The 27309-nt window shown below is 39.9% G+C and overlaps 1 protein-coding gene across 4 annotated transcripts in view; it reads left to right on the top strand.

Moving 5' to 3' along the window:
* rpap2 (RNA polymerase II associated protein 2) overlaps positions 1 to 27309 on the top strand; it is a 95263-nt gene that overhangs the window by 28305 nt on the left and 39649 nt on the right. For all 4 annotated transcript variants that reach the window (XM_048539555.2, XM_048539554.2, XM_048539556.2 and 1 more), the window contains 2 exons: positions 821 to 901; positions 9383 to 9451. In XM_048539555.2, coding sequence (XP_048395512.1) covers positions 821 to 901; positions 9383 to 9451 — 150 coding nt within the window. The remainder of the gene's footprint in view (positions 1 to 820; positions 902 to 9382; positions 9452 to 27309) is intronic.

Below are 27309 nucleotides of genomic sequence, written 5' to 3'. Positions count from 1 at the left end.
TGCCTTGAAGGCATCCAACGTCCCGGCCTCCACTGAACTCTGCGGCAATGAATTCCACAAGTCCACCACACTCTGGCTGAAGAAATGTTGTCTCATTTCAGTTTTAAATTTACCCCCTCTAATTTTAAGGCTGTGCCCACGGGTCCTAGTCTCCCTGCCTAACGGAAACAACTTCCTATCGTCCACCTCTTCTAAACCATACGTGATCTTGTAAGTTTCTATTATAACTCCCCTCAACCTTCTAAACTCTAATGAGTACAATCCCAGGATCCTTAGCCGTTCATCATATGTTAAACCTACCATTCCGTAACACATCATAACAATAATTATAACTGTCTTACTCGCATCATTCCTTTAGTCTGAATGTAGTAACCAACAGCAGCTGTGTGTATTTTTTTTTGATGATAGTACTTTTAGAGTGACAATGCACAAAGCAACGCAATGTGCTCGGCAAACCACATCCTGGAAAGAAATTAAATTCTAATATTCAAAGTTTGCTTTCTTTTCAGTTGCCTGCATTCAGTCACAAGCAGAAAATGCCCAAAAACTGAACAGGAAATAATTGAAATGAATACTTATTAATTTTGCAGCATTCCCAGACAGATTGAAGTTGAGCACAATATTTGAAATAACTTTGGGAGAATGTTGATGTTCCTGTTTTTGTTTAAAGTGCATGGCCTGGCCAAAGTTTTGCATATCCGTCCCAAAGTAGAAGAATGTCTTGTGCTACAGTAAAATAAGCTTCATTAATCTAGATCTCCCAAACAGAACGGTCAAAGGATTTGACAATTGTATAAGATTAATTGTTTTTCATTTCCAGTTTACCGGAGTTATTGGGACCGCTGCAACTTGGCATGTCTGATGTGTCCTGCGCACTAAATTCTCTTGTAAAAACTTTCAGGTTAGTGATTCACATCACAAATTGTATGTGTGCTTGCATCTCCATGCATTAGCAGGGGCCTCGTTGACTTTGACCCCACCACTCCTCATTTTCATCAGTTCCATACACCCCATCTCCCAGCTGTTGTTCACTCTAATCTTTATCCTTCCCTGTCATGCTTCTCTCTCCTGTGTGCAAAACATGGATGCATATCCTTCAGGTCATCACAAGATGACTGGTAATTAGGAAAACCGTTTGGCCTCCTATTAGTTCTTGCTCCCAAAACAGTCAGTCTTTTTGGCCATGGGGTGGGGAGGAGGAGGAGGACTTTAAATCTTGCAGTTCCTGCCCCATCCCTGCTTCTGCATGTCTATTTTAGGTGTTGATTGCTATCTCTGAAAAATAACTTAATTATTCCAGTCCATTTTCTTCTCAATTGTGAAAGTAAAAAATGTGACTTATAATGCAATGACTAACATGACCACCTAAAATTGAATGCAGTTGGTTTCATGCACCAATGTCTTTCTTAGTCCTATCCTAATTATTTCATAACCTAATTTATATGCAGTTAATATGTATCTGGCAGGCTGATATGGAAGGTGAAGTCATATGGGATCCACAGGATTTGGGGTACAGAACTGACTCTGTCATAGAGTAGCAGTGGAGGGGTGTTTTTCAGATGGAGATTTGTTTGCAGTGGTGTTCCATGGGGATCAGTGCCAGGATCCCTATTGTTTGTAATATATATGTGATTTGGAGGAGAAGGTAGGTAAGTTGGAGTCTTGGGTGGAGAAATGGCAGATGGAATTTAATCTGGACATAGTCATAGAGTTATACAGCACAGAAACAGATCCTTCATTTGTGAGGTGATGCACTTTGGAAGGTCTAGTGCAGGCAGGAAGAATACAGCAAATGGCAGAACCCCTAAAAAGCATTAACTTAGAGGAATCTAGGTATACAGGTCCACAGTTCCCTGAAAGTGGCAACACAAGGAGATAACATGGTCAAAAAGACATATGATGTACTTGCCGTCATCGGTCGGACCACAGAATGTTAAAATTGGCAACTCATGTTGCAGCAGTATAGAACTTTAGTTAGGTCACATTTTTAATATTGTGTACAATTCTGGTCACCAAAATACTAGAAGGATTTAGAGGCTTTGGAGAGGTTGCAGAAGAGATTTACCAGGATGTTCCATGGCTAGGAGGGTATTAGCTATGAGGAGCAATCGGACAAACTTAAATTGTTTTCACGTGAAAGTTGGAGGCTGAGGGTTGACATAATAGAAGTTCTCAAAATGGAGAGGTGTGGGTAGATTGGATAATCTGTCTTTTTCCCAGGGTAGAAATGTCAATTACGAGGGAACATAGGCTTAAAGTAAAAGGGGATAAGTTTAAAGGAGGTGTGAAAGGCTGATTTTTTTTTTCTCAATAGAGGGTGGTAAATGCTTGTAATGTGCTGCCATAGGAGGTTGTAGAAGTAGATACGATAGTAACATTTAAAAGGTTGCTTGACTGATATATGAATAGGCACAAGTAGAGGGATAGAGACCACATAGCGACTAAAATGTTTTTAGTTAGAATGGCATCATGGTGGGCAAAGGCCCTGATCCTATGCTTTTCTGTTCTTTGTAGCATTTTAACAATTGCTTTTATTTTGTTGCTGCAGCATCAAAACTACATTGTTTTTTGTTGCTTGCTCATGAGATATAAGCTGGCAAGGTTAGCATTAATTGCCCTTGAGAAGCTGGTGGTGAGCACCATCTTAAACTGCAACAATCATTGGAGTATTAGAATGCCCAGGGTGCTGTTAGGTGGTGTGTTTCAGAGATTTGACATAACGGCAATAGGTTTTTGTGTCAAAGTGATGTATGGATGGTAATTTGAGGTGTTTGTGTTTCCTTGTACCTTTGCCCTTGCCCTTCTACTGAGTAGATGTAATGGATTTAGAAGGTGCAGTCAAAGGTCTTAGTGAGTTGCTGCAGTGCCTTTTTGTAGGTATAATTTACTGCAACATGGCAGTCGGAGATGAAGAAGATGAATAGTTTAAGTGGAGAATGGGATGTAAATCAATCATGCTGCTTTGTCCTGCCTAGTGTCAAGCTTCTCAACTGTTGATGGAGCTTCAACCTCCAGAGAAATAGAATGTACTCCATCACATGCCTGATTTGTAGGGAATTAGTTACTTTCTACAGAATGAGCCCCTGATCTATTGTAACCACTGTATTAATGTGGCTTGCCCATTTAAGTTTCTACGTACTCACATGAGTAAATGAACACTCCAGTATCTGATCTCTTATGTGGTTGACAGTTCAATGAGGAAATCTGTACTGGATTGTTTTTGGCTTAAGTGTATTAAAGGCATTATTTTGTTAAAATATATATTATTCAGTAATTTTAAGGCACATCTAGATATATTTGTGGCTATCAAGGCAGTTGAGGGTTATTGGAGCTAGGCAGAAATGTGAAGTTGAGACCACAGTAAAATAATCATGATCTTATTGAATAGCGGAGTAGGCCGGGGGCATGCCAACTCCTCCTAATTCTTATGTTCAAAGCAGTGTGACTATTTGAGTCAGTGCTCAGTCAAAATACTGTGTTTAAAGTTTCAAATGTAGTGAACTGTGAAGGGTTTTGGAATCAAGCCTGAGAATTTTAAAATCAAACTTTTCTTAAATGGGTTAGTGAGCATAAGGGTGTTAGGTGAATTTGATGTGTGGTTCAGGTGGCAAATGTTCGAATCAGCTGAAGCCAATGAAATCTATAGGGCCATGGAGCAGTGTATTAAAATAACAAAGTCTCAAGATAACCAAAGGATGGATGCACATTTCAGCTCAGGCTGATAAGCCATGGCTGGGATGAAATTGTGCAATGTTAGAAAACTGCAAGTAGATGGGCTTAATGATGGCATGAATAAATAATTGGAAGCTTATCCCTAGGTTATGACACTAAGGTTGTGAATACTTATCTTGGGCCTCAGACAGTTGCCAGGGCAAGAGATGGAATTGGTGGCTTGGGAGCAAAGGTTATGACAGTTGCCAAAAATGGACTGTGGCGTTCCCAATAATTAGTTGATGGAATTTCAGCTCATCTAGTACTCGATATTGGAAAAGTACTGGGTCAATTAAGAGACAGTGAAAGGGCCAAGAAAGGTGATTTTGAAATGGAGCTGGGTAATGGTAAGGAATTTGATAATGCTTAAAGGCAAAAAACTGCAACGTTAAGAATCAGAGCAAGAAAATAGAACTCAACTAGATATCTTTTTGAAAGAACTGAAATAAACCATTAAGTCCTGAGTCATCTTCTGACCAGTTCAGTATAGGTGAGGAAGAGCTGCAGAAGTGTATGTGTGGTATTAGGAATGCAACTGATAATACTGCTGAAGTCAATATCATTCTATAAATGGGTTATCTTTTTCTGAAGAATGAAAAACATCTTGGCATTTTGTGTTGCTTAACATGATCGGCATAAAAACACTTACGGAAAGCTAACTAATGAAAGCAAGTTAAATTGAGGTGTCTCCCAACGTGCAAACGTCTTGACAGTTGAAATGATAGTTAATGCAATTTTGTGCCTGAGGTCAGAGGTCAGATGACACCCGGTGTGAATCTTGCAGGTTTCTTTGTAATAACGAGCTTTTGCCCTTTCATGTGACAGCTTGTGAATTCAAATAAGCCTGTTGGACTATAACCTGGCGTTGTCTGACTTCTGACCTTGTCCACCCCAGTCCAACACTGGCACCTCCACATCATGGCTACCATCGACACCACAATTTTGTGATGATCTTCTTACTACAAGTCACTTGTAGTGAGGTTACCATCATCTCAAATAATGACTCTGTTTTATGATGGCCTTCACTTTTCCGCCAGAAATGTTGGATGTTTTTTCAGGTGACAACATTAGTGCTATTACAGTTAACCATAACTGAAGTCTAGAATTAACGGATCGCCGTAATTGCTGTTATTGTACTTGACCCTGCACTGAAAACTTTGTTCATCTGAGAATCTGACCCTCGGGTGCAGCTTGCTTTAAAAGTGATTGACCTTTGTTTGCTCCTGCATAGATAAACCTGCCACACATAGAGATTCAATGCTTTTAGCCCTCCTTTTAATATAGTTACAAGAAGATGATTGCACTATGACAGGCGGTTGCTTTGGGACTGGTGACAGCAAAAGGTTTCTGTTTGGAGAAGCTTGACTGCATAGTCATTGAACAGCCTAGTGATATTAATGCACCAAGAGATCTATATGAATGTACTTGAACAAGTCAACCAACTCCTCACACCGTTTGATTTGTAAACTGCTTCTTGATGGCAATATCCTGGGAGTTAGGTTGTTGGCAGTCAATATAAACAGACCCAGTTAATTTAAATAAATAACTGCATGCCTTAGTTTATATAGGACAATGAAGCTTCCCAATGCTCTGATCAATAATGGATCCTTGTAGCGTGCAGAAATAAAAATGCTTTCATTGGTATTTTGCTAGTTCCCCAGGTGAATTTAAGCTGTTGTTTTTTCCATTGTATTTCACAGCAGATTAGCAAGAATGTTACATTTGAACTGCCTGTCAAAATGATTCCGTCATCTGTCTGGCTTGATGTTTGCCCATGGAACCTCTCCCTAGGCTTGGGACCAAATGCTCATTTTAGAAATTTCAGGCAAAAACACTTGATGTCATGGAAATAGTGTCAAATTCAAGTATGACTCAAGCCTGGAACATTTAAAATTTTAATTATGTTCATACTGGATTTGCCATTCTTGACACTCATTATTACTTCTGAGGTCATAGAATAAGTCAAATTGGGTGTGAGCGAGGAAGAGTCTTTGGAGCATATGCATGTTATGTTATGATCCAAGCTGAGGGTAGTACTGGACAAGTTAGGTCACAGAATGAAATCTGACTTGATATATCTTTAAAATTTTGGTTAATGTGCTAGTCATTCAATGTGATGTAGTTTTTATTTTAAACAACAGAATATTGCCAAAAGGAAAATAAAATAAATGAAGCTATCTAAACAGACCAAAAAAATAGTTCTGTGGAAGGGTCACCGGACCCGAAACGTTAACTTAGATTTTTCTTTGCAAATGCTACCAGACCTGCTGAACTTTTCCAGCACCTTCTGTTCTTGTTCGTGATTTGCACAGTATCCGCAGTTCTTTTGGTTTTCATCTAAACACCTTTCAAACTGAGTTCTGTGTTATAAAATGCAGGAAAGCAAAGTCACACTCCTTTTCTGACGCTATTGGTTACAGAAATTCAAAAATGGAGAAATTGCACCTCCATAGCAGATCTCCAAGTTTGGCCTAACTGATTCTCTTCAGTTCTTTCTATGAACTATGTGATCATCTTGCATTAGTGTTCTCAAAACTGAGAAATTAGACTCTCAGCTCTGGTCTCCACAACTGCCTTGAAACTTTCAGTCTGTGTTTCTGTAGCCAAAATGAATTCTTGATTATCTTGAGCCAAAAACAAAGTAGTGGGCATCAGTGTTCACTCCATCTGTCATATACCACCACAGTAAAAACCATTTCTCATTCACATTCCAGGGTTACTGCTCTGTGATGCATATTGAATTAGATCACTGATCTGGAAGGGCTATCTGAGCTAGTTACTTTTCTGAAAGGTTAAAAAATAACTATCTCCAAAATGCCGTTTATTTTAAAATCTTGGCTCCATAAATAATATTGATATAAATCAAACACTTTCCGCCACAATTATAAAATTCTTAAAGGGATAGTGTACCCACTTGATATAAGAGTGAAAAGTAAGTGTTTTGAGAGTTAGCATTATAATAGTGTAGTAATACTGTGCCTACAGAGCAAAAAAAGTTATAAAATATGCTGACACAGGAAAAGCAAATGTTTTGCTATTAATAACAGATTAATTTTTGCAGTTGGAATAAGCCAAATTCATACAGCATAAAGGGATATTTTCTTTGCAGGTGTATTATTTTACAGCTTCATTCCTCTTCCTACTTCAGGTACTAATGCACCAGAGGATATTGGTGGCCATGGATTTAATTGGATTTGTCCATAACTTTGCTTGGTAAAGCACATCAGTGGCTCGCCAATGCGCACTGCAGTGATTTGCCATTGCCTTGTGCAATATGGCTGGTCATGAAACTCTGCAGCTGTTATTGAATACCGCCAAGCATAATGTATGACTTACAAGCTTATAATAAACCTCTTTGGCCATGTTATGAATGCACCTTCCATCCCTATCAAATTCTAATGTGGAATTTCTGGACCAGAGGCAGCAACACTATCAGTATGCCACACAACTGCTCAATAGTTGCACTACAAGTGATAGTAATAAATGTAGATTAGATTATTTCACCTACTGGTAGTATCCACAATCCCAGAATGAGCTAGTATAGAGCTTAATCCACCTGTCCGCATTTACCCATCAATATGTAGTTCAAAATGAGCAGTAGGAGTGCTTGTGAAATCTCAACAAGTACAACAGGTTGTGATCCTTCTGGAGACAATGTAGAAGGTTTTAAAAAAACAGCGATCAAATTATTTCTGTAAACACACCCTTTTTACTCCCTTTCCTATCTTTATCTTCTTTCTTTGAGTATTAGTGGAAGATGCCTGATTGACTGTGAGGAACAAACGTAGCTCAGTGCTGAGTTGATGACAAAGACTTTTTTGTTTAAAGCAAGTTGTCAGCAACAAATGAGTGTTAAATTTAATTTCCAATTTAATTCAGCCTTCCCTGAATCAAGGGGATTTTGGAAAAGTGGAATCAATGCATCATCTTTCTCACTAGTCGCTTCTTTTAACATTACATGAAGTCCACCAAGACCCAGGGACTTGACGATCTATTTCTGCAGTTTTCACAATATCACTTCCCTGGTGATGTTACTCCAAATCTCTTGCTCTCACTGTCCCTCTCTCCACCCCTCCATTTCCTAATTTACAGAAATCCTGTTTCTGAATGAAATTCTACCTTCTACATTCTCTCCAGATGGCCCACAACCTGTTGTACCTGTTGAAATTCCACATGTACTCCTATTGCTCATTTTGAACTACATAATTTACTTGGAAATTAAGAGCAGGAGGAGGAAAGAAGGAAACTATGGCCAACAAGCTTAACATCTGTCTTTGAGAAAATGTTGGAAGCTATTATTGTAGCCAGCTATTCAGATAAGTTCAAGGCAATTCATCAGAGTCAGCATGGCTTTCTGAAGGAAATCATGTTAAATCAATTTCTTAGTATTTGTTGAAGAAATAATATATGCTCCAGATAAAGGAGGGTCAATCGATGTCGTACTTGGATTCCCAAAAGACATTCGATAAGATGTCACATCAAAGGTTAATACGGGAAATAATAACTCATGGTGAAGGGGTTAACATGTTGGTACATGTAGTAGATTGGCTAGCTAACAGGACAGTATGCATAAATGGATCATTTTCTCTTGGACAAGATGTAACAAGTGATCTATCATATGGATCAATGCTGGGGGGACCTCAATACTTTACAAAGTACACAAGTGACTTTGAAGCTCTTGGTATTGTTGCTAAATATGCTGATGATAGAACTAGACAAGTAAATTTTAAGGGGACATAGAAGGCTGCAAAGGGATTTAGATGTAGTGAGCAGGCAAAGATCTGACAGATGGAACATAATGTGAAATTGTTCACTTTGCCAGGTAGAATTTAAAAAAGTACTTTTTAAATGGTATGAGATTGCAGAGTTCAGATGTGGAGGAATCTGGGTGTGCTAGTGTATAAATTGAAAAAGGCTTGTATGCTGGTATAGTAAGTAATTAGGAAAGCTAATAGAATGTTATCACTTATCGCAAAGGGAATTGAATACAAAAGTAGGGAGTTATATTTCAGTTATATGGTGAAACCACAGGAGTGCTGTACATACTATTGAGCTCCTTTAAATAAGGAAGGGTTTTTTGTTTTTTCTTCATTCATGGGGTGCGGGCATTACCGGCTAGGCAGCATTTATTGCCCAGAGAACAGTTAAGAGTCAGTCACGTTGCTGTGGGTCAGGAGTCACTTGAACTTGAACAGTGTTTTGACAGCATTCAGTAAATCGTCATTGGTAATCCATTGTTTCACAACATAACATTTTCAGTTCTGCTTTACTGAAGTGACAAAGGTGAAAAGAAAGTCCACCCTAAGATGCCTTTGTCCACCTGCACTATAAATAGTTAGTGGGCAGTATAGGCAGGGGCACAGTTACCTGACTAGAAAAAGGTACTTGTGCCAATTCTGGACCAGAGATTGTGGGTGAAAAAGTCATGAGTTGAAGAATTATGTGACAAAGGAAGGGCGTGTGGCACCTTTTCAATTACTTTTTCATTGGGTGTTAGAGTCACTAATAAGGCCAGCATTTAATACCTGCACCTAATTGCACTGAACTGGGTGGTTTGTAAGGATATTGAGAGGGTGGTTAAGTGTCAACTATACTGCAATGGCCCACTATGCCTCCGCTCCCCCTACTTTTAACTTTGCCTCTGATTGTTCTCTCACTTCATGTTTTTCAGGCTAACTAATACAAACATCATTCACAAAATTCCAGAATGGACTTTAATTGCAGTTGTGCTGCTTTCAGTGTAAGTATTAATAAGTTTATTTATGTTTAGAAGTTAAAGCTAAAGGCTCTTGAAAAGGCCAAACGAGAATTTCTTAAATCAAGAGGCCATTAGTAGTACGGTCCAAACATTTGTTAAAAAGCTGGAAAACTATGATTAAGGACGTAGAAACAGATGACTGTGTTATGAGGTCCTTGGAAAGAGATATGAATGTTGATCTCAATGCAACAAGAAATTAGAAGAAATGGCATGTTGCATGATGTGTTTGGGAGAATGTGGTCATGTCACAGCATGTATATGCCTGTAGACAGTTTTGCAGCATTGATATTCTTTTTCTTCATGATCAATTGTTAGTATGTACCTGCCATGCTCTCCCATCCTCCAAAACACTTGTTCTGTGTGAAGACAGAACATACAGGCATGAATCTTAATGAATACTGTGCAACTGTCTTCTCCAAGGAGGGGAATAGTGAAAATACTGTAGTTAGGGGAGAAAAAAAAGGGGTAATCTAGTATGAAAGGAAATATTAACAGATTTAACATCTGTGAAAGTGGATGAAATGTCCAGATGAAATGCTTCCAAGCTACTAAGAAACAAGGGAAGAAGCTGATCATAATTTTCTAATTTTCTCTTGCTATAGAGACTGCTAATATTGTATCATCCTTTTTTAAAAAGGGATGAAGGGGAAGTCAAATAATTACAAGCCAGCCCAACTTTGGTGATAATTTGTTGGAGATAAATTCTGAAGCAAGGCATACAGCTGGTGAGGTAAAGTAATAGTGACTGCCCTTAATATCAAGGCTGCATTTGACTGAGTCTTGTATCAAGGAACCCTAGAAAAACTACAGCCAATGGAAAACAGGAGGGAAACTAATTGCTAGTTAGATTCATACCTGGCACAAAGAGCAACTCTTTTGCTCAGTCATTATTGCTCAGGTCATCATTGCAGACGTTCTTCAAGGTATTGTCCGAGGTTCAACTGTCTTCAGATGCTTCACAATGACTTTCCCTCCATTATACAGTCAGAAGTGGCAATGTCTGCTGATTGTACAACATTCAGCCCCATTTGTGACTTTTCAGTTACTAACACAGTTCTTGTCCAAATGCAGCAAGACTTAGACAATATTCAGATTTGGGGCTAGTTAATGGCAAGGAACATTCTAGCAGCATAAGTGACAAGCCCATTATCATTGCCCTATGACATTCAGTTGGCTTTATCATCACTGAAACTATGCTATCAACATCCGGGATTGTCATGGACTAGCTATATAATATTGTGACTATAAGATCAGGTCATGGGCAAAGAATCCTGCAGAAAGTAACATACCTCCTGAGACCTCAAAGCCTGTTCACTGTCGATAAGGTACAAGGCAGGAGTGTGTTGGAATACGCCCCTCTTGTCTGGAAAGTGCAGCTCCAACAACACTCCAGCTTGAGACCATTTGGGACAAAGTAATATGCTTGATTGGCAGCACATCCACAAACATTCAGTCCCTTCACCACTCAGTAGCAACAATGTGTACCATTTGCAAGATGCACTGTAGAAAGTCACTAAGACTCCTTGGACAACACCCTTCAAATCCACAGCCATCTAGAAGGACAAGAGTAGTGGATATATGGGAATATTGTCTTCTGCAAGATTCCCTCCAGCCGCTCACCGTTCTGACTTGGAAATATATTGCTACTGTTTGTGATCCTGGATTAAAATCCTGGAACTCCCACTCTAGTCATAACATGGTTTATCTATACAAAACAGATAGAAGCAGTCCAAAAAGCAGCTCATTACCTCCCAGCTTCTCCAGAGTAACTAGGGATGGGCAATAAAACTGTCTGAGCCAGTTACAGTCATTATCATTGGATGATTTCTTCTAAAGTCATTTTAAGGTTTGGATTAATTAGGAAAATTCAGCATTCAGGATTTATTATTTGGAAGTTATGACTTACTAACTTTGTGGATGTGCAATGAGAATAATACGTTTGATGTAGTTTGCATGGATTTTGACCAGGTTTCTGATGTGGGGCTGCCCAGAAAACTTTAGAACCCATAGAATCTAAGGCCAAGTGGCAAATGTAATTTTTAAAAAATCTCTGCTATTTGTATCATAATTCCATGAGAAATAGTCTGTTTACTTCTCTTTGTGGCATGTGTCAACAATTTAAGCATGAATGTAGGGGAGATGATTCTGATTTTTGCAATGATTAAAAATTTTGGCTTGTGTGGTTGAAGGTGACCAAGAAAGCTGTACCCTGAGGGAAGATATCAGTAAATTGATCAGGTAAATAGAAAATTATCACATAGAATTCAGTCTGAAGAAGTGTAAGAAAATGATTTGTAAAGGGCAAGCAAGACAGGCTAGCATTTGGAGAAGAGTGAAGGCACAGAGTAACTTTGGAGAGAAGTTCCATGAAACAGGTTTGGAAAATATATAAGAAATTAATAGCCAAAGTGAAGAGCAGGGGTAATTATGTTAGAACTGTATACAATACTAGTTTGGCCACAATTGGAATATTCTGAGCTTTTCTACAGGACGGATTTGGTGGTACTGGAAAGGTTACAGTGGAATTTTATGCACATGCTGGCATGAATGGAAATTTTTAGCTGAGGTAAGTTTAAAGTGAGCTGAAATTTAATTGAGGGATTGAGGGTAATTGGGATGATTTTTAAAAAAAATATTCCTTCAGCGTTGATGCCATTGACGGACTTAATTAACAAAAACAAATTGCTAGCGAAGCTCTGGCCTCTCAGCATCTCTGGGGAGAAAGCAGAGTTAATGTTTTGAGTCCAATGACTCTTCGTAACACCCAGTTACATATTTCAAATTCAATTACAAGTTTTAAAAATCTTATTACAAGGTGCACTGTGCTTCCCCTTCAGCCTGCTGACCTAGTGGAACTTCTGAAGCAGTGTAGTACTTATTAAATATTTGCAGGGCAAAATATGCCACGAGCTAACTTCATGGAATCCTCAGCATTGCATTTCTTTATCTTGATATTGCTTCAATCTGACACATTATTTCAGCTTCACTATCCCAAGGAACTGTACACAGGCAAATATTAGTGAAAGCTTCAGTGAGTCTTATACCTGCATCATAAAGTCAGCTAGTGCTCAAATGTTTCATTAAATCAGAACATAGAAAGTAACTTTACTTGAATGCTTTGGTATAAATTTTTAATCAACTGTAAGAACAAATCTTTTGTCATTTTGACTACTTACTCATATGGGTGAACGACTAATCTGTGAAACAGATTTTATGAATTTTTTAGAAAGTATCCTGGCATAAATCTCTCAGGATTTAGAGGTAACCTTTTATTGTAAATTAACAGCAGCATTTTCATATATCTTTGTGTCAATTACCTTTACACATTTGTACAGATGTTTTCAAAGCAGCTAGTAGTTTGGTAACACGTATTTTGTCTCGTTCACTGCTTGACTTTTAGCCATGACTGGTTAGAAAATAACGTTTATAAGTTTGTCAGAAAAATTACAACTTTCAAAATATGCAGAACCTTGTACCTCACAGTTTTGAAATTCTATTTATAGTGACTGTTATCTACTTGGCCCTACAAACTTTAGCTCTTGAGCTTACCTGTTATGCTGATTAATTCTCAGTTAACTGGATTGGTGTAGTTTACACTTGACAGTCCTTTCTGAATGTACATTCATGTTTAAAATGATAATGATTAAATGATACCAAATGCTCCAGATAACCATCTGTATAAATATGACAGCGGTATAAAATAAACACTTGTTTTTCTTTTAATTGTTCAGCATTACTGGGACTTTTTCAGTGGGTGAAAGCTAATGGAAAGCTTTCATTGCTTGTGTTGGAAAAAATGTCTTGGTCAATGTTTTGTGTGAACTGGCTGATGGTACTGAATTGTGGTCCATTTTGCCACTGAGCTTAGATTTAATCCTCCAATATTTTCACCTAAAAGCTTGAATGTGGTTTTACTACACTGGGAATAGTGTGTTAGCTTTGGGATATACAATTTAAATATGCTTCACCTGATGTGAATCACAATACAAAAGTCATCAGTCATTTCAGTTAACTGTGCTATTCGGAGATATACCCAAGGGACTGTGGTTAGCTGACTTTCACAGCTTCAGGATAGATACCTAATGGTCTCAGTTCTAGTATATTTTTCATTGCATATTTTATGTAAAATAACATTAAAGTTAAAGTTGTATCATTTAATTAAAGAAGACTTAAATGTGACTTTTCTAAAACATGAAATATTTGGCTTCAATTTTATAGGTGCTAGATTTTTTTTTTGTGTATACGAGCAGATCATCTGATACATTGACCCAAGCTTTTCTGGAATGATGACATCAATGACTGCCACTGTAAATTTTGCTACCCAGTTTGCCATTGATGACTTGTTCCTCAAATTCCTACATTTCTAATTTGAATGCACATGCAGCAGGTACGGTCACGTAACAGAACAGGCAGGGTCTTTTACGTCCCAGCAAAAGAAAATGCAAATTTGTTGTTGGAGCAGAGGGTGTAGGAAGCAATAATTGGGATTGGTGTGGGGTGGCAGGTACAGGAAATAGCCACTAGAAACAGCAACAGGAATCTTCAAAAGCGTTTTAATCTTCATAACTAACGATTTAGCCAAACTAGAACTGAAACAGGTTGAAGTTACAATTTATTCCAAATTTTTTCACATGTTGAATGAGACTTTAGTTGATTAGCTACAAAATCAGAAATTGCAGGGAAAACTTGGCACTTGTGGAGAGAAAACAGAGTTAATGTTTTGGGTCCAGAGACCCAAATTCAGACCAATTCTGGTGCCAGATCATGTAAACATGCAGTTTCATATACAGAAATCTTTTATGGTATCAGGCAAAATTGATAAAGCCGTTATATGCATAGCTTTTTATGTGGAGCAAATATGAGCGCAGAGGTGGAGGTACTATTACCTCAGCATTGGCAGATTACCTTCAGGTATTAGGCCTAAACCTTAAACCCATCCATCCCTCATCCTTTCTTAATTAGATTGACCAAGGTTTTGTTCACCTTTTCAGATTCTAATGTTTCCATATGTAGCTTGGAGTCATTTTTGACATTCCTGTAAAGCACCTGGGACACTTACTATATTAAAGGTATTATAATAATGCAAATAGTGTCACCATAAGCTGAATTTTGTCACTTGGAGTGTGGGAACTGGAGTAGGCCAGTCAGGATAGTGAGCCTGTTGTGCCATTGTACTCAATCACGGATGATCATCTACATGATCATCATTTTCCCAGACAATCCCCATCTATTTCCCCTGATATATGTAATATCGACATTATACTCATTGAGCCTGTACAGCCCTCCTGGACGCAGAATTCCATATCTCAGTTCTAAATGATCTACCTCTTCTTCTGAGTCTGTGTCCCCTGGATCCAGTAATCTTTCTCTCGCTCGCTCTTTTTCTCTTCCACCCCTTCTCTCCCCCATACACCATTGACGTATACAGATACACACCAAAAAGTCAGGAGTAACATCTTGTCTGTATCTGACTTGTGAAATAATTAGATCACTTTTCATTCTTAAAAACTCTCTAGAGATTTCAAGCCTGATCTCCTCAATCTCAATTAATATGATAATCCCTCCTTTGGTGAATTGGTAGGCATCAATTGCACTTTAAAAATGTAATGAAGTGCTGACCTATAGTGACTTAATTTTTAATAGGAACCATTCAACTTTAAATTTAATTACAAGTAATTTAGGGAGAACTAATAGATTTGAATCTTTTAACTTTTTCTTTCCTTGTCATTGTGGAGAAGCACGTTTGGTTTGGAAGCAGGGGAGAAACTGGGCTGCCATAAACATTATTGGTTTCTGGTGACATTCCCAGTGAATAAGAATGTGGGACAGCAGATGTTAGCCATTCCACATTTTGTATCAAGTTCACCTCTGACTCAGGTCTAAGACATAGGCTGATCCCTCAGTGCATGTGATACTGAGAGATTGCTATGCAGTCGAAGTTGCTGTCTTTTGGATGAAATACTAAACAGGGGTCCCATCAGTGCCCTCAGGTGAACCTGATAGGTAACAAGGTATTGATTCAAAAAGGAGCTTTTTCAACTTGCGCTCTTGCTGAAATTTATCTGTTAACCAATGTCACAAAAAAAGCATTATCTGATCATTAAGTCATTGTTGTTTGTGTGGCCTTGATATAAGCAAATTGACCAGAATTTTCTGTAACGAAAGCAAAATTTGTCTGGAAATCTGGAATACCAGCTGGTAGTGCTGGAAATACTCAGTAAGTCTTCTTACAGCATCTGTGGTGAGAGGAGCAGAGTTAACATTTTGACTTGTGTATGATGTCTTCAAATGACTTTTCTGAAGGAGAGTCACATGCAACTTGAAACTTGATATTTTTACCTCCATAGATGTTGCCAGATCCAAGCATTTCCAGCGCCATTGATCTTTTTTCCAGAATTTACTGCTGTTTGTTAAAATTACAGATTCTCATGCATTTTTCATGAGGTTTTACACAACTAATTGCTATCACTGGGCAATAAATTGTGCAGAGTCCAACACAGCTGCTATGGTTTTTGATCAGGGTTAAAAAATGGTATTTCCTTAGAAATTAAACAGACAAACTAGTTGGTATAAGGTCTGAGCCTTACAGAATAATTGAATTCACGTTAAATCAGGAACACAGGTACAGAATAGCAATAGAAAAGTATTGGACTCAGAGAAAAACAAAAGAAGCAGGGAAAACTGATATTCAAAGGGTTTCAACAGTTAAATGAAATTTTATGTTTGTGTGAGATCATTTTAATGTAATAAATCTTTTTCGGTTCATCTGTAGAGTACCTAGACTGGAATAGATAGGCCCTAATTGAGATGAGTTTAGTCAATATCTACCAGGTCACTGCAGTATAATTTCATGCATTTGGTACAATTGGAAATGGAGCCAAGGAGTAAGATGACGTTTCCATACAATTTGTGTAGGAGTGGTGCATCTCAGACAATAAGTTTTTGTTTTTTATTCATTAACGGGGTGAGGACATTGCTGGCTAGGCATCTTTCATTGCCCATCCCTAATTGCCCAGAGGGCAGTTCAGAGTCAACCACATTACTGTGGGCCTGGAGTCACATGTAGGCCAGACCAGGTAAGGATGGCAGTTTCCTTCCCTAGAGGACATTAGTGAACCAGGTGGGTTTTTCTGACGATCAACAATGGATTCATTGTCATCGTTAGACTCTTAGTTCCAGATATTTTATTGAATTCAAATTCACCAACTGCAGTGGCAGAATTCAAACCCGGGTCCCCAGAATGTTATCTGGGTTTCTGAATTAACAGTCCCGTGATAATACCACTGGGCTGTTGCCTCCCCAAGTGCACTTCCTGAAAATTGCCTTCCAGTTTGTCTGTGGATGATGGTAGTGTGACCATTAATTTAGAAGGAAGATCTGGCCCATGGCCATTGTGAACATTTTATTTTTTGGGAGTCTTCTTTCTTCTCAAGAAGGCAGTGAATAATAAAAGTGGATCTTCAAAAGCCTCATATCTGTAGCATTTAAGAGGAGATAAAACAGCGCATTTCACAAACTTTGTAAGTTCACAATTATTCTTGCAGGTTTATTTGATCTAGATGGTGGATTGTGCTTGCGAAGTTGAGAGGGAGAGTATTTATCATTTCAGTTATTGTAACAATCCAGCATGCTATCACACTGACCACTAGATGGCTCTCCAAAAGCAACATAAGCATCAAACCATAAACCTCTAAATCGCATTAGAGATGAACAATGTGCCAAATTTAATGTGTTTACCTTTATCAGTAGTCAGTCCAAAGTAGCTTTCTGTTCAAATTGAAATTCACTTGTTCTATATTAAGTAGTTGAACGTTTTTGTTATGAAAGTTCTAAACAGAGATTAAACTGTAAACAGTAATAATTAGTCAGATTGCCAAGCTGAACAAAAATAAGTGGTAAGCCCCGAGTTTCAGATGCCCAAGACATAACCCTATTTGCTTACAAATGTGTCTTTAAAATAAAAGGCAGAAGTGACTGTAAAAGTGTGAAAAAATCTTTGTTTTCAGTTTGTTCACACTATACAGTGGCCTGACCTTGTACAGTAAAGACATTTGAAATACAATACTATAGCTGTGGAAAATCTTCTGGTGTGCTGTCTTTGGATCAGTCCATCATGTTATCAGTACAGTCAAACATTTTTCTGTGGTGCAAAATCATGCAGCATGTCTACAGCCTTAGCAGTTTCAGTTCAGTAAATGGGCAGGTGGATGTTCATTGTATTCTTCAGAGTCATTAGGGTGGCAACCTTCCTTTTCTTCCATTTCAATCATATAGTCAGCTTTCCCGTTACCTGCCTCAAAAATTGTGGCGTTCATCTGGGTGGTTTTGATAACCTAATGTTGTGTGCATGGTGCGTCATTATTTGCACAACAGTGTGGCATCTTGGACTAATGTTGCAATAAGTGGCAGATTCCCAGCACCATCCATGTTGGCCAAGGTCATTGTACTCTCACATTCAATGCTTCACTTCATTTCATGCTTTAATAATGTCTGTTTGTGCACACTCATTCAGGATGTAAGTTAGACTATTTTGCAGCTGGTGCTGCAGACATGATCATGATTTCATGCACTAATGTGGCCTAATTCTGTTCAGGTTGTTTGGTACAGTCATATGACAAGCATGCATAAATTGGGCTAGTTTAGAGCCATCAGTCTGGAATTTCACCTTAGCACATGCATCCTTCAATTGGATTTTCTATTCTGCCAGTGAAAATAGCTGATCCCTTCACCACAACTGAAGCTTTGGTTAATCCACTTTAACTCATCATGAGCAGTGAGGAGAATTTGATATTGATAAGTCTAAAGGTATATGCATTTGTCATCTGGGAGGGTGTAGGGAGGGACAGATGGTGTGTCAAGTGTACCATACGTAAGAACCTAAAGAACTGCAGATGCTGTAAATCAGAAACACAAACAAATTGCTGGAAAAGCTTAACAGGTCTGGCAGCATCAGTGGAGAGAAGTCAGAGTTAACGTTTCGGTTCTGATGACCCTTCCTCAGAACCTTCAGCTAGGCATTTGATAAGGTTTAACATGGTAGGCTACTCTGGAAGGTTAGATCGCATGGAATCCAGGGAGAGCTGGCAAATTGGATACACAATTGGCTTGATGGTAGGAAGCAGAGAGTAATAGTCAAAGGATGCTTGTCTTACTGGAGGCCTGTGACTAGTGGGTCCCTCGGGTTGGTGCTAGGCCTGTTGCTGTTTGTTATCTATTTCAATGATTTGGATGAGAATGTACAAGGCATAATTAGTAAGTTGGCCGTTGACGCTAAAATAGGTGGCATCATGGGCAGTGACGAAGATTATCCAGAATTGCAACAGGATCCGTGATCAGCTGGGGAAGTGGGCCAAGAAATGGCAAATGGAATTTAATAAGGATAAGTGTGCATTTTTGAAAGTCAAATCAAATTAGGAGTTTCATGGAGAATGGTAGGACCTTGAGGAGTGCAGTGGAACAGAGGGACTTTGGAGTTCAGGTGCATGGTTCTCTGAAACTGGAGTCACAGGCAGACAGGGCAGTGAAGAAGGCTTTTAACTCACTGGCCTTCATCAGTCAGGGTATTGAGTATAGAAATTGGGAAGTTATGTTGCAGTTGTACATGATGTTGATGAGGCTGCTCTTGGAGCATTGCGTTCAATTTTGGTCACCTTGCTGTAGGAAGGATGTTATTTAACTGGAAAGAGTGCAGAAGAAATTTACAAGGATGTTGCCAGGATTCAAGGGACTGAGTTATAGGGAGAGGTAGGACAAGCTAGGACAGTTTTCTTTGGCGCGTAGGAGACTGAGAGGCATCTTACAGAAATGTATAAGATCATGAGAGGCACGGAGAGAATGAATGGACCCAGTCTTTTTCCCAGGGTTGGGGAATCAAGGACTAGAGGGTATCAGTTTATGGTAAGGGGGAAAAATACATGGGCATTTAAAGGGCAACATTTTTACACAGGGTGGTATGCATATGGAATAAGTTGCCAGCAGAAGTGGTTGAGGTAGGTACATTAACAACATTTTAAAGGCATTTGGATGAAAAGATGACTAGGAAAGGTTTAGAAGGACATGGGCCAAGTGCAGGAAAATGGGATTAGCGTGAATAACATTTTGGACAGCATGGACAAGTTTGGGCCGAAGAACCTGTCTCCATGCTGTAGGACTGTACAACTCTGACCTGCTGAGCTAGACAATATGTAGGTCATTTCGCCCATCAAGTTTGTTTTGCTATTTGGTGAGATTGTGGCTGATCTGATAATGCTTAGCTCCACTTTCTTGCCTTTTTCCCCCTAACCCTCGATTCCCTGATTTTAATTAAAAATCTGTCTATCTCAGCCTTGAAGATACTTAATGTCCCAGCCTGGACAGTCCCCTGCAGTAAAGAATTAAAGATTCACTACCCTCTGAAGAAATTCATCTAACCTCAGTCTTAAATATGTGACCCTTTATTCTGAGATTATGCTGTCTGGTCCTAGACACACTCTCACAAGCAGAAACAATCTTTCTGCATCTATTTTCACAAGTCCCCTAAGAATCTTGTGTGTTTCAATAAGATCGCCTCTCCCTCTTCTAAATTCCAGTAAGTACAAGGCCTACCAGCTCCTGTCTGTTTCCTCATAAGACAGTCACTGCATGCCTGGAACAGCTTAATGAACCTTCTGTGTTGACTCCAATGCTAGTATACTTTTCCTTCGGTAAGGGGCCAAAACTATTCCAGATGTGGTCTAATTAGTACCTTTTGTTGTTTTAGCAAAACCTCCTTATTTTTATACTCCATTTCCTTGGAAATAAAGGCCAACATTCCATTTGCCTTCCCTATTACCCACTGAATTTGGATGGTAGCATCTTGTCCGGCATGGTCAAGGACTCCTAAATCCCTCCATTCTTTAGTATTCTGCAGTCTTTCTCAATTTAAATAATGTTCAGCTCTTCTATTCTCCCTGCTAAATTGTATAACCTCATATTTTCCTACATTGTGTTCCATCAGTGAAGTTTTTATCAAATTGTTTGACCTTACTGTATCCCTCTGAAGATTCTATCATCCTCACCACTTGCCATCCCACTTTTTTTTTGTCTTCTGCAAACTTACCTACGTGCATTCACTTTGCTTATCAAAGAAGTTTACATATACAGATCAGGGATCCTTTATCTGAAAATCTCGGGACAGTTTTGGATAAAAAATATTTTCAGTTTTTGGATCCAGTATGATTTGTTTGGGTCTGATTGGGCTCTTTTGAGGGTAAAAGAATTTTGTTTAACCTGATCAGACCAAAATACCTGAACTCGGCATGTCTACAGGACTACTATGTTTGACTTCTGAAAAGATCTTGCGGTTTTTAAGTCCTTTCGGTATACAGATGAAGGATACCTGACCCATATTGTAAATAATTGTGACCCCAGCATTGATCTCTGTGACACTCCACTAGTTACAGCTTTTATCCTGACATTTGCCCCTTTTTGTCCAAACTCTGTCTTTTTGTTAGTTAATTTGGAAGTCTGCAAATTCCCTCTGTTGCCTCGGCATTGCAGTTGTGAGTTCCCAGTTAAGTAGTTCAGTGGGCCTGTGCCTTATCAATTGATCTTGCTCCACTCGGTGGAGAGAAAGTAGACGTAATTATATTTGGGTCCAGTGACTCCTCTTCAGACCTCAACAGCTAGGAAGAGGTGGGTATACATGCTGAAGATGAGATGGGGAGAATAGTTGGGAGCAAACAGATTTACCTGAACTTCCCTCCATCTACTGTACATCCTGCTCTCACAGTAGGATCTCCTCTACATGAGAAGGCACAAAATGCAGGTTGGGGGACCACTTTGCAGAACACCTTTGTTCTGTCTGCATGAAGACTCCAGGCTTGCTGCAGTTTTGTATTGATTTTTATATTTATTGCATGTAGGTAACACAAATATTAAGCAGAAGAGAACCATGATGGAAGAGTTGGTTATTTCCAATTCTGTAAAACAGCATGGATTTGGAATGCATGTAACATAAACTCTGCCAAGGTCCTTCACAAGAGCATTCTTCAAACAAAATTTGACCCATATCTACATGAGATATTGAGACAATTAGCCAAAAGCCTGGTCACAGTGATGCATAATATTTGGCAAGCAAATAAGGAACCAAAAAAATGCTGAGTTGGCAATGAAACCAATTTCTTCCATGGTTCATAAATCTTGTGCCCTACCCTGATCTGTAGCCAAGCTATTTGCACTCTAGTGAGTTGGTTCTTCAAAGTTTTAATGCTCACATTTCTGCAACGGTAGAAGATAGCTAATGCACATCAGACCAAGAGATAATTCCATGATTTTCCTATTGATTTTAGTGTCACATCAAAAAACAGTTATTCTGAGAAGCTGACACTTCTACTTCCTGCACAGTTCATTCTTCTTATTAGAATGAGATTGACAATTTAATGTGTTCAAAATGATTGTAATGTAAACTCAGCTATTAATGGATACAGTGTACATTACAAATCTGCCTTAAATTTGACACAAATTGCCTGTCCCTAGCTGTCACTTTTATATGGCATATAATTAACTTTTTAGGCTGTCCTGATAGCTCAGGATGTTACAGCATTCTGGAATATCTCCTCTTACCGTACATCATTAGCTCTGGAGTTTCCTAATGATCTGTCCTTGTTCATCTCTATATGCAGCCATGTGGCACACCACAGCAATCCGTGCTTGGGTCCCTTCTTATCTGTGACATATGTTTATAGATGATATTGAAGAAATTGTGGACGGTTATAAGTTTGTGCACGACACAAAGAATGGTTGGGTAGTTGACAATGAAGAACGAGGCCCAAGATTACACGAGGATATAGACCCGTTGGTCATATGGGCCGATCTCGGTGAATAGCAGGATACCAGGAAGCTTGGAACAATAGTGAGATCTTGGCCTGCTTGCCCACACATCCCTGAAGGTGGTAGGTCAGGTTAGTAGAGTAGTTAAGGAGGCAAATAGATCACTTGCCTTTATCAATCATTGCATAGATTGTTTTAGAGCTGCACAAAACTTTGGTTAGGCCACAGGTGGAGTACTGTGCACTGTACGGGTGACTGCACTATGTGCAGGATAAGTTACACTGAAGCAGATACAAAACAAATTCACCTGGTACCCGCATGGGCCCCACTTATGTCTGTCACTTTGTAGAATAGGTGGAAAGTTCCTTCTTCAAATCTTACTCTGGTGCCTTCCTATAACATTCTCTGCTACGTGGATGACAGCATCAGTGCTGTTTTCACCTCTGATTTGCAATTGGAAAAATTTATCAATTTGTTTCCAATTTCCACCCTGTTCTCACCATCACCTGGTCCATCTGACTCCTTTCCTTTCCTCAACATCGCTGTTTCAACTTCTGGGTATAGGTCGGCCACTGATATTCACTACAAACCCACTGACTCCCACAGTTACCTTCACTATATGTCCACACACCCTGCTTCCAGTGAGGACTCCATCCCATTCTCCCTGATGTTTCCATCTCTGTCACATCTGTTCTGACAATACCACCCTCTGTCGTGAGGGTCCTCCAAAATGTCCACCTTTTTTCCTCAACTGAGGATTCTGCTATTGTGTTGACGGGGTCCTCAGCTATGCTCAACCTGTCTTCGGTACTTCTATCCTCACCCCTCCCTACCAGAACAATGACAGGGCCCCTCTGATCTTCATTTATGACCCCACAAGCTTCTGCAGTCAAAGACTTTTAAGCTGCAATTTGCATCAGCATGGGACCTGGGTGCGATTCCACCCTTGAGCAACTGTCTGTGTGGAGTTTGCATATTCTTCCTGTGTCTGCGTGGGGTTCCTCCAGGTGCCCAGTTTCTTCCTACAGTCCAAAGATGTGCAGGCTAGGTGGATTGGCCATGCTAAATTTCCCATAGTGTTCAGGGATGTGTAGATTAGGTGGGTTATAGGGGATTGGGTCTAGGTAGGATGCTGTGAGGGTTGGTGTGGACTTGGTGGGCCAAAGGGCCCGTTTCTTCATTGTAGGGATTCTGTGATTTCTGTGATAATGGGATGCCACCAGCAGACACACATTCCCCTCCTCTCCCTGGCCAGCATTCAGCAGGGACAGTTTCTTCCAGAACACTCTGGTACACACTCCTCTATTCCCCACAACTTCCCATGCAATCACAGACGGTGTAATACATGCCCATTTAAATCCTCCCTCCTCTGTGGCCAAGGCTCCACACATACCTTTAGGTGAAGTAGCAATTTATCTCCACTTCATTCAATCTAGTTTACTGTATTCTCTGTTCACAAAGGCCCCAAGCTTCAAGTTGCCTGCCACAGCAACACGACATGCCAACAATTCTGATGCAAGCCTGCTGCAGTGTCTCTGCGAGCCTCAGTGAAAGCTTGAAAAACATCATCCCATTTTCCACTTGGAGTCACTGCAGCCTCCAGGGCTCAACATAGAATTCAATAACCTTAGAGCCTGCGTCATCCTCCCATTTTTTTAAACCCATCCCCACATCCAGTGCCCTGAGGATGGGTCATTGGACCTGAAACGTTAACTCTGATTTGATATCTGATCAGCATGGACGAATTGGGACTGAAGGGTCTGTTTCCATGCTGTAAATCTCTATGACTCTATGATTTAGATGCTGCCAGACCTGCCAAGCTTTTCCAGTAATTTCTGTTTGTTCCTGTTACGACATGTGTTGCTTTTAGCATAGTGACCTATTACCATGTACTCCTAAGCCTGTTATCATAAAACCATGAGACATAGAAGTGGAAGTAAGGCCATTCGGCCCATCAAGTCCACTCCGTCATTTAATCATGGCTGATGGGCATTTCAACTCCACTTCCCTGCACTCTCCCGGTAGCCCTTAATTCCTTGCAAGATCAAGAATTTATCAATCTCTGCCTTGAAGACATTTAATGTCCCGGCCTCCACTGCACTGCATGGCAATGAATTCCACAAGCCCCACCTCTCTGGCTGAAGAACTGTCTCCTCATTCCATTCTAAATTAACCCCCTCTAATTCTAAGGCTGTGCCCACGGGTCCTAGTCTCTCTGCCTAACGGAAACAACTTCCTAGCGTCCACCCTTTCTAAGCCATGCATTATCTTGTGAGCTTTTATTAGATCTATTCTAAACTGTAATGAATATAATCCCAGGATCCTCAGCCATTCATCATATGTTAGGCTTGCCATTCGAGGGATCATCCGTGTGAACCTCCGCTGGACACGCTCCAGTGCCAGTATGTCCTTCCTGAGGTGTGGGGCCTAAAATTGGACACAGTATTCTAAATGGGGCCTAACTAGAACTTTATAAAGTCTCAGATGCACATTGCTGCTTTTATATTCCAATCCTCTTGAGATAAATGAGAACATTACATTTGCTTTCTTAATCATGGACTCAACCTGCAAGTTAACCTTTAGAGAACCCTGGACCAACATTCCCAGATCCCTCTGTACTTTCCGCTTTATGAATTTTCTCACCGTTTAGAAAATAGTCCATGCCTGTATTCTTTTTTTCCAAAGTGCAAGACCTTGCATTTGGTGATGTTGAATTTCATCAGCCATTTCCTGGACCACTCTCCTAAACTGTCTAAATCTTTCTGCATCTTCCCCACCTCCTCAGTAATACCTGCCTGTCCACCCAACTTCGTATCATCGGCAAACTTCGCCAGAATGCCCTCAGTCCCTTCATCCAGATCATTAATATATAAAGTGAACAGCTGCGTCCCCAACACTGAACCCTGTGGGACACCACTTGTCACCGGTTGCCATTCCGAAAAAGAGCCTTTTATCCCAACTCTCTGCCTTCTGTCAGACACCCAAACCTCAACCCATGCCAATAGCTCACCTCGAACACCATGGGCCCTCACCTTACTCAGCAGCCACTGTGAGGCACGTTATCAAAAGCCATTTGGAAGTCTAGATAGGTTAGACCAGGGAAACCCAGTGGATGTTATCTATGTGTTACCTCTTCAAAGAATTCTAACAGGTTTGTCAGGCACAACCTCCCCTTACTAAATCCATACTGACTTGTTCTAATCTGATCCTGCACTTCCAAGAATTTAGAAATCTCATCCTTAACGATGGATTCTAGAATTTTACCGACAACCGAGGTTAGGCTAATTGGCCTATAATTTTCCATCTTTTGACTTGATCCTTTCTTAAACAAGGGTGTTACAGCAGCGATTTTTTTTTTTTTTTTTTTTTTTCTCCCCCCCCCCAATCAAATGGGACTTTGCCAGACTCCAGTGACTTTTGAAAGGTCACAACCAACGCCTCCGTTATTTCTTCAGCCACCTCCCTCAGAACTCAATCACATTATATATGGGTTGTATTAGGCACAGCTAACCAACTTTCTCACTCTTAGCTGTCATTATCACTTATTCAGCTTTTCTTCTGTCCTGGCCTGCTGTCTATAATCTCCTTGTTTATTTCTCTGGGTTTTGTCTCCCCCTATCTGGTCTCCACATTCCTAATGCCACAACACACCCCCACCCCCTCCTCTCCTCCCATCTCACCCTACCCGACTTCAGCCTCAGCATAATTACCACTTTTTCTAGCTACTAACAGCTCTAATGAAGAGTCACTGGACTCAAAGCATTATCTGTGCTTTTCTCCCCACAAATGCTGCTGGACCTGCTGAGTTGCACCATTAATTTCACCAGAACGTTGCCTGGGATGGAGCAATTTTGCTATGAAGCTGGGCTGGATCAGCTTGGGTTGCTATCTTTTAGAGCAGTGAAGGCTGAGAGTGGATCTGATTTGAGGTGTATAAGATTGATGGGTATGAGCATGCCTGACAAAACAGCTGTTTCCTTGAGTTGAATGGTAAATAACAAGGAGGCACCATTTTAAGGTGAAAGGCAGGAGATTTAGAAGGGATTTGAGGCAAACATTTTTCACGCAGAGTGTGGTGAGAAGCTGGAATGTACTGCCTGAAAGGGTAGTTGAGATAAAAAACGTTGACTTTTTAAAAAGTACTTAGAAAAACACTTGAAATGTTGTGATATTCAAGACTCTGGGCTAAGTGCTGGAAAGTGGGATTACTGTGGATTTAGTAGTTTTTGTCAGTGTCGACTTGATGGGCTAAAGAGCCTCTTCTAAATTGTATGATTATATACAGGATAGGCTTCCACATATGCACCAACAATCATCTGACTTGCCGCCACCATCTCCTGACCTTCCTGTTAGCTCCAGAGGATAACTTATCACGTACAAGAACAAAGTAGACTTCAATAAAAATACTGTTATTCCTAAAGGAACATAATTCACAAGAGAACAGAGACAAGTATTGTGCATTACGAAAGGCAATAAAAGATCCTATTAGAGCAGCTACATGGTCAGTGGAGTTGGTAATGCACAACTGTGATAAAAGCTCTTCCAGCAATGTCAGAAGGCTATTAAAGCTTTGTAGCATGGCCAATGAAGGATTTGGTGGACAGATTTTGAATGGATCCTGCAGTAGGAGTCATTGACTATTTCTTTGCATTAATCTTAAATTCTCTCTGATGCTCAGTTGCTTAAAGTGAATTTTTCTGAAAGTGAGAATTAAGAAATTTGAAATTACCAATACCATTTGGGGACATTGCAGCAACTAGATGAATACTTGAAGAGGGAATCTTGGATGGAGTTCAATCCAAGAAGTAACAGCAGCTGCTGAACAAAGGAGAGCAAACCTGGGGTTGAACAGCGGCAGGATAAATGCCTGAAGAGTGGGGTGAGTCAGAGTGAATGTGGAGTTTAATCTCAGGGTGGAATTCTGGAGGTGAAGTCATGACTGAGAAGAATGACATAAGCTTGGCTGCTCAGGAAACAGGTTTGCAGACTGAGTGATTAGGGTCTGGAGAGAATTAAGGTACTTGATGTTAATCGTTGCACTCCGCCAGGAA

The sequence above is a fragment of the Stegostoma tigrinum genome, chromosome 8, assembly GCF_030684315.1.
Source record: "Stegostoma tigrinum isolate sSteTig4 chromosome 8, sSteTig4.hap1, whole genome shotgun sequence".
Lineage (NCBI taxonomy): Eukaryota > Metazoa > Chordata > Chondrichthyes > Orectolobiformes > Stegostomatidae > Stegostoma > Stegostoma tigrinum.
The sequence above is the reverse complement of the archived record's forward strand: the minus strand, read 5'-3'. Positions and strand labels throughout refer to the sequence as shown.